The sequence below is a fragment of the Temnothorax curvispinosus genome, unplaced genomic scaffold, assembly GCF_003070985.1.
Source record: "Temnothorax curvispinosus isolate PA1 unplaced genomic scaffold, ASM307098v1 QBEX01017163.1, whole genome shotgun sequence".
Lineage (NCBI taxonomy): Eukaryota > Metazoa > Arthropoda > Insecta > Hymenoptera > Formicidae > Temnothorax > Temnothorax curvispinosus.
Window position 1 is genome coordinate 169,235 of NW_020226943.1, and position 8,166 is coordinate 177,400.

At 35.9% G+C, this 8,166-nt stretch overlaps 1 protein-coding gene across 1 annotated transcript; it reads right to left on the reverse strand.

The window, feature by feature from the left end:
• Nucleotides 1-1,891: 1,891 nt before the first annotated feature.
• On the reverse strand, nucleotides 1,892-6,870 carry LOC112467339 (odorant receptor 22c-like). Its single transcript, XM_025035936.1, has 6 exons — nucleotides 6,596-6,870; nucleotides 5,924-6,275; nucleotides 5,432-5,659; nucleotides 5,152-5,265; nucleotides 4,924-5,079; nucleotides 1,892-1,998 (listed from the first exon to the last, which is right to left on the reverse strand). The coding sequence occupies exons 1-6, from the start codon at nucleotides 6,847-6,849 to the stop codon at nucleotides 1,948-1,950; spliced, it is 1,155 nt and encodes a 384-aa protein (XP_024891704.1). The 5' UTR covers nucleotides 6,850-6,870; the 3' UTR covers nucleotides 1,892-1,947.
• Nucleotides 6,871-8,166: the final 1,296 nt, after the last annotated feature.

Below are 8,166 nucleotides of genomic sequence, written 5' to 3' on the forward strand. Positions count from 1 at the left end.
ATCGACCATTGACCAATCACAACTTGTTAAATATTTCTGCTGCATTGCACAAAAAAGAGAAAAAAATAACTGCAACTGTAATTTTATAAATAATGAATACATAGACGATATACTTATAGCAAGGGTCCCCTTCTTTTCCAACTTTCGACTACAATACAACTGTATGCCCTCTTTAAAAATGCAACAGATAAAGGAAAGGTGGAGCGCAGCTTCCACGAACTGCTGCCGTGAGGTTGAAATATTCCGCTGCTGGGGAGGGGAAGTAAGCGTAACTGGGGATTCCCTCCGTGCTGAGGGATCATGAGGAAGGAAGACTAAGACGTATCGTAGGAGTTCGTCACGATGGAAACACGAGTGTAAAGATCACAGTTGGCGCCTGCCAACTGTGCATGCAAGAAAGCGCGGGCAGTTCGACGACGACGGTGCAGGCATACAGATGAGTTACAGAACGACGATACAAGCGAAGAAAAATGCAATCAATTAAGCGAGAAATTGTTTCTTGTAACCGAGGCGAGTACTTCACAATATTACATTACACTATTTGTGTTTATTATTTTTACACTACACTTTTAACGTAATAAGTTTTATTTCATATTATGTCGTTTAGTTATTTTAAGATTCTTAATTCCAAATTAATTTTTTATTTTAATATAAAAACGCTGATTAAATTAATCTCTCTTAATTAAAGACGTTTATTTTGGTCATCATTTTGTTGTTTCGGTAAAATATCGATCTAAAATATCAGCAATGTATTAATTTATTGCACTGGCCTTATACACTACAAGCTAAATAAAAGAATCGCGAACAGGTTTTTCGGTAAATCGATATGCTTCGTTATCCCTGCTTGTCTACACTCGTACACTTGATGCAAAACTCGCCTCTTTGAATAGGAAAATTGTTAATCGTGTAAACGACTGACGGTAGTGAAAATATCTTTCTCTCTTTCTGCACGCGAAGTTATTAGTGGCATACGGTAAGGCATCAATACATGTGTGTAACACAGACATGCATGACGCCGAAGCTTTCTCGATTTGCAATATAATAGAAGCAATTTCTGCCGTCATGCACGAATATCATGCCGTAATAAAACGATTAGAGAACTGATAAAGAGCAACAAGCTGTACGCCAAACAGCAGTTTAAATTGTCCGTCAAATCCATTTCTTCCAGCCCCTCGGTATAGTAGACTACTACGATGTAATTAAGCATCTTGACAAATTTAAACGACGATTAATGTCGTGATCCAGTAAAATCTGCACAAAACGGGGCACGGCACGTTGGATTAAATGCTAAAGATACGAAGAACAAATTTTTTAGAGAAATATACTGTACTCGTTATTGCAGCAGTTATTTTCACAGCAGCGAGAAAGAAGCTTTTCTATCAATGATTTATAAAGCGTCGAACATCAGTGCTCTTTCTTTGATCAAAAAGTATCGTGAATATTGGAGGAGTATCGCTGAAGATTGGAACGCAAAAGCGCTTTGCAAGCAATTGGGCATACACGATTAATCAGTACAGTATAATAAAAAAAGCACTTGCAAATGTCCGATTAGAAGTTGTGCACAACAGCCATGTTAAGTAATTCAAGACTTGAAGATGCGGGCTGTAAATGTCAAAAGAAAGCAAAATGGCAAATGTTTGTTTTACAGTACTGCTTTTGCACCATAGATAAATCAACTGAAAGCTTTGGGAAAAAAGGATTTAAGTGAATTTTGTTTTATCAATAGTTATCATGAAGTCTAAAACAAGAAAGTTTTTCGTCATAATTTTTTATTTTGCAATTATGCCTATAATAGTTCTTTTTTTGTGCGAAAGGAGATGCAAATAGTAAAATAGTTCAAACTAGTCGCAACTCGTGGGAGATAAAGAAGTAGTAATATTTACCATATTTTTTATTCACTATTGTTTCATGTTATAGTTACAACTATTATCAATACATCACTCGTCTTCAGTACATCGCCAAAAGTACAGATATATACGACAACGATGCCTTTACTACCTGAAATATTATTATTTATGATCTATAATCCATATCACATATATGTATGGAATATTCGGAAATTAAATAATACAGTAATATGAAAAGAAATATAACTAAATTACAATATAATAACCAACGGAAATTATATGAAGCTGTTTGTAATTTAATGCGGTGTAAACATAGCCATGTTAATTTTTGCAACTTAAGTTATTTCGATAATTAATATATAAGAATAGTGAATTTCGTAAATAATCAAAAAATAAGAATACTGAATTTTGTTTTAATTTGTCTATTGTTACTATAAAAAAATAGAAAATTTCTTTAATATTAATTAAGACTTTTAAAAAATAATTATCATGATAAAGCTTGTTAAAAATATTTGAATTTTACGTAACGTTACAAAGCAAACAAATGCAAAAAATATGTATAGAGAAAACCGGGGCACCATGAGCCACGGGGTACCATGGGTCATTGACTGTTTAAGGGTTTAGGGCAATCCAGAATGTTTAGGTTGATTCAACTAGTATCATGTGACAGTTATTTCGTTGCCCATATCTAGGTGGCAGTCATCAAAGTCTGTAGTCTCAAGACGCACGTGACATAAATGGTTTTCATGATGCGTAAATAACTTTTTAACCATTTAGAAACGTTTTAATATTGTTTTTGTAGTAAAATATACACGTACTAAAAATTAAGTGTAACTTTCTAGCATCTTTTGTCATTTTACTACAGTACAGATAATCATATATCACTTATTTTTTTTATTACGTTTCACCGTTTTCTATATTAAGTGCATTCGGGGCACCATATGGGACACTCAATGCTGGGGCACCATGGGTCACACATTAACCTATGCATGCCATCGAGAATATTGATAGATAAAGATTTACAGTCAACAGCACAAGAAAAAGAAGTAGCTGATGAGGTCCCAAACCAGTTTAAAAGTCCCGCAGAAATTAGAGGCTATCCAAAGGCAATACATCAGTATGAAACTAGAAAACGTAGACAGCAGAATAGCAGCAAAATTTTGACTGATTCTACGGAGAAGAAAAGCTTAGTAGAAAAAAAAAAACAAGAAGAAAAGAAAAATGAGACACGGAAGAGAAAACCAAACAAGTAAAAAGACGTTCTTACAGTTAATAAAGAAAGGGTAATTATGCATAAAAGGGGCCTCGTCTCCGATTTGCTTTATTTTTAAATATGTTGTTGGAGATGTCTTTCCGAGTCATTAGATATATATATATAAACTATTTGAGTCCGGCCCTTATATATATATATATAAGGGCCGGACTCAAATAATTTCGGAGATACAAGCTGAGAAAAAATAATTCGTTATACGTAGAAAGTTACAAACCTATATAGAACAGTACTCTCCACGCAAAACAAGATTCACTCCCACTACTATTTATTGTATATATAAATATGTACTTTTCATATACTAACCATTCTTTGCTTTAACAAATTATTTAACAAATCTTCGCCTTACTAAATAAATGAGTCTATCATATACTAAAAATATTGATGCTGAAAAAATTAGCGAGGCTCCGTACGCAAAGTAGGACGTTCCATTCACCCGACATGTCAGATGTCTATATCTATTAAATCTTTGTCTTACTAAATAGATGAGTCTACAATATACTAAAAATAATGGATACAAGAAAGATTAGCAAGACCCTTACGCAAGGTAAGGCGCTGTCCTTCTTTTCACAACCACCCTCCCTACTAACAGTACAAACGCCTGTTTCACGACACTTTTTTCTACCAAATTAAGTCTTGTTTTTGTAATAAATGATGGTGCTTTTGCAATAGAAAAATGTTATCAAAGTCGGGGGGGCTCCGCGATAGTAATTCTGCTCAGTACGAGAGGAACCGCAGGTTCAGACATTTGGTTCACGCACTCGGTCGAGCGGCCGGTGGTGTGGAGCTACCTTTGTGGGATTATTCCTGAACGCCTCTAAGGTCGTATCTTCTCTAGTCAAAAGTGGCAATGATATCTCTAGGAGTCTCGTGAGTCGAAAGGCTCAAAACAATGTGACACACTTACTAGAGGGCTTCGCCCCCTGGACCTCCTTTCGGGGGACTCCACCCCCTGCCCCCGCCGATGGGTTTCGCCCTCCTGGATCTCCCATTGGGAGTTTCGCTTACAAGTACATGCTAAGTTGTAAAGCGAGGTCCATACTAGAGAGAGGTTCCGTACCGGAAAATGACCTTAGCGCTAATTTTCATTGTCATATTCGTAATTAACGATGCAATAGTTGAAAATTTTGAGATTCCTAATGATAGTGTTGAATAAATCATCATCAAACGTTTATTTTTGTATTTATTATTTTTATCTTTTCTCAGCCTGTATCTCCGAAACTAGTTGAGTCCGGCTCTTATATATGTACATATGAAATGACTCGGGAAGACATCCCCAACAACATATTTAAAAATAAAGTAAATCGGAGAGAAGGCCTATTTATGCATAAATACCGTAAAATGTAATTTTTGTTCAAAGAAAACATGTCAGAAATAGATAAGTTTTTCTTCCAAAAAAATAATATTTCAATAGTGGGTAGTTCGGATATCTTGTTTGTCCTGTAAAAACCTAAACAATGTGATAAAAAATGTATAAAATAAAATATATTTTCAACTTTTGTAACATTTTGTTACTTCTTGAATGAATAAATCTAGTTTTTGTGTGTGACCCATAATGTCCCAGTGACAGACCCATGGTGCCCCGGGTATGGGGCACCTTGGGTCATATCTCAAAAAAATGTGTTTTAATTTTTTTCTCAAAAACTAATCAATATTTATCGAATATGCTAAATAAACTTTAAAATATACATTGTGTTTTAACTGTTTAAATAAAATGAGACAAAAAATCTTATATTTAAAGATACTTTTCAGAGTTTGAATTTGTGTGGCTCATGGTGCCCCAATCTCCCCTAAGTAAAATCTTACGCTAGTAAATCTCTCCAAAGAGAGGTCGAAGATCCTTCCGCTCGTGATCGTCAAACTTTTCTGCGATCTGACAATGAGGAACAATATAGTTCGACTTTCTTTTACTGGAAAATCATACCAGAGAGAATCATACGCCGCACTTCCAATCATTTTACTCTGAAAAGAGAAAAATACAGGATCAAGATATCTGCGAATTAATGAAACTGCCATTTTTCTCTTGAAGCTAACCTTGGCGCTCAGATGTTCACCACTAAAACAGTATATGAATGCCTCGACGTTCATCGTAATGTAGTATAACACTGACTTTACCAAAATTGCTGCGACATTAGGCGAGTTGAGCGACTGAAATTTTTCATGTACGCGAACAGTAATTTAGTATGAGTTAATTACACATACACGATACTTCCACAGACATCTTTAGTGTTAATAATTATCAACAGTCTTTTAATCCGGTACGCAATATTTATATTTATAAGTAAGCAAACGTCACTTTGGATTTGCTACTTACGGTAACAATAATAAATCCTAAACAGCATATGATGATCGTGTCTGATAAAAGCATCATAAATGCGATGTACGTGAAAAGAGTTTCAATACTTTCCGCAAATATAATAATACGCTGGTGCTTAATAATCAACGATCGCAATGTAAATTTGTCCGTCGAATCCGCTGTACATTTGGAGATTTTTGTCAACGATTCTCGAAGAATATCGATTTGACCACAGACGTGAATTATCTAAGGTTATAGCTTCATAATCTTTCTCTCTCAAGAAATTAAAAATTATTTCTTGAGTCATTTTTAAAGATATCGGAGAAAAAATAATTTAGCAAATAATTTACATAAAATATAAAATATTATTAATGCATATACGTAATATATTTAATTTAAAATTTAAATTATGGGCGATCTTATCAGATATAAGATCAAATTGAAATAAATTAAAAATGGATTTCGTTTCATTTTAACTTTGAGCAAACGTAACACGCCATTTAAGCTTACCAAAGTGACGAGAAGGGAATTAATATTCGTAATGCCGCAGGCGACTAAAAACAGGTGATAAAATTGAACGGATTGAACTGTCGTGTAAATAAAATTTGTGCTAATGTTGAATGGCAGCTCCATCGTCAGAATGAGATCTCGCGCGTACGGCTCTAATGTCTCGGGACTGTTTGCGTTAGCGGCGAGTACACCGGCGCTGTATAAAAATACGGCGACTACTTGCATGCCGATAATCCACCTCGAGGTACGACGTGCAAGATTTGCCCCGTCTATCATTACGCGCGAGCTACAGCGGTTCAAAGTGCTATCTTGCCAATCCGCAGACATCATTTGTAATAGATCGTAAAATATTCTACGGAAGATTGGGCGCACCATTCACGTTAATGTTCTTTTTCACACTCGTCTATCATAAATTAAATTAATTCTGAATTTTTGACGCTAATATTTTATGATATTTTGTATGACGCTGTTATTTATAAAGTATTATAAATAACAGACAACTCATAACACGCAGTCATGTGTGTACTCTCAGTTCTCATAATCAAACTGATTGAATAAAATCAAGGATCGATTAATTATCATTTGATACTTTTCTGATTGGTAGTTCTGGCAAGTGCTAATAATGATACGAGTAACATGATACGATTATGATATTCCATTAATACGCCTTACGGTTGATAAATCCAAAGGATAATGAGCTTAATGTAGAATAAAGAAGACGTCATTGCGCTGCTCACACCATCCATATACTTGGAGAAGTCGTCCATATGAATGTTCATCACTACGTATCGATATTGAAAGACTTGAGCCGTGCTCAGCGCTATGATCCAGTACAATCTGAACACCACAGTTGACGGTACATACGGCCATATACCGTAAATATGAAGGCTGAACCTGACCAGACGGCTGAGCGTGGTCCTTCCCATATTTCTCTTCGGCGACGACGAGAAACGCCTCGCCGACCAATCGCGATCGTCGAATAACTTTATTCATGGTAAAACTTGCTCGCAGGTCGACAGCAAAACGCGCGACCCATGGTCATCGACCGTTGATCAATCACAACTTGTTAAATATTTCTGCTGCGTTGCATAAAAAAAAGAAAAAAATAACTGCAACTGTAATTTTAGAAGTAATGAATGCATAGACGATATACTTATAGGAAGAGTCCTTTTCTTTTCCAACTTTCGACTACAATACAACTGTATGCCCTCTTTAAAAATGCAACAGGTAAAGGAAAGGTGGAGCGCAGTTCCACGAACTACTGCCGTAAGGTTGAAATATTCCGCTGCTGGGGGGGAAAGCGTAACTAGGGATTCCCTCCGTGCTGAGGGATCATGAGGGAGGAAGACTAAGACGTATCGTAGGACTTCGTCACGATGGAAACACGAGTGTAAAGATCAGTTGGCGGGGGCCAACTGTGCTTGCAAGAAATCTCGGGCAGTTCGACAACGACGGTGCAGCCATACAGTCACGGAACGAAGGTATAAGCGAAGAAAAATGCGAGTCAGCGAGAAATTGTATTTTGTGACCGAGGCGAGTACTTCACAATACTATATTACACTATTTGTGTTTATTATTTTTACACTACACTTTTAACTTAATAGATTTTATTTTATATAATGTCGTTTAGTTATTTTAAGAATCTTCCAAATCGATTTTTGATTTTATTATGAAAACGCTAGTATAGTTGATTAGATTAATCTCTCTTAATTGAACACGTTTTTTTTTATCATTTTGTTGTCTCGGTAAAATACATCGATCTAAAATATAAGCGATATGTATTTATAGCTTTGTCCTTATGTACACTATACAGGCTAAATAAAGCCATCGCGAACAGGTATTTCGGTAAATCGATGCTTTGTTACCCCTGCTTGTCTACACTCGTAAACTTGATGCGAAACTTTGCCTCTTTGAATAGAAAAATTGTTAATCGTGTAAACGACTGACGGTGGTGAAAATACTATCTCCTTCTGCACGCGATGATATAAGTGGCATGTAGTACGGCATCAATACGTATTGTGTGTAACACAAACACGCATGACGCCGAATCTTTCACGATCTGCTATATGATAGAAGCAATTTCTGCCGTCAAACGCGAATATCATGCCGTAACGAAACGATTAGAGAACTGATAAAGAGCAACAGGCTGTACGCCAAAGAGCAGCTCAAATTGTCCGTAAAATCCATCAGCCCCTCGGTATGGTAGTGCACTATGATATAAGCATACTGACAGAGAGCGACGA

Excerpts from the sequence above, each read along its gene's own strand:
- LOC112467339 (XM_025035936.1), bottom strand. The coding sequence starts at position 6,849 with ATGGGAAGGACCACGCTCAGCCGTCTGGTCAGGTTCAGCCTTCATATT. Across the intron at positions 6,276-6,595 it reads ATCCTTTGGATTTATCAACC|AATATTTTACGATCTATTAC; the intron begins GTAAGGCGTATT and ends AATCTTCCGTAG. Across the intron at positions 5,080-5,151 it reads GTGAACATCTGAGCGCCAAG|AGTAAAATGATTGGAAGTGC; the intron begins GTTAGCTTCAAG and ends TTCTCTTTTCAG.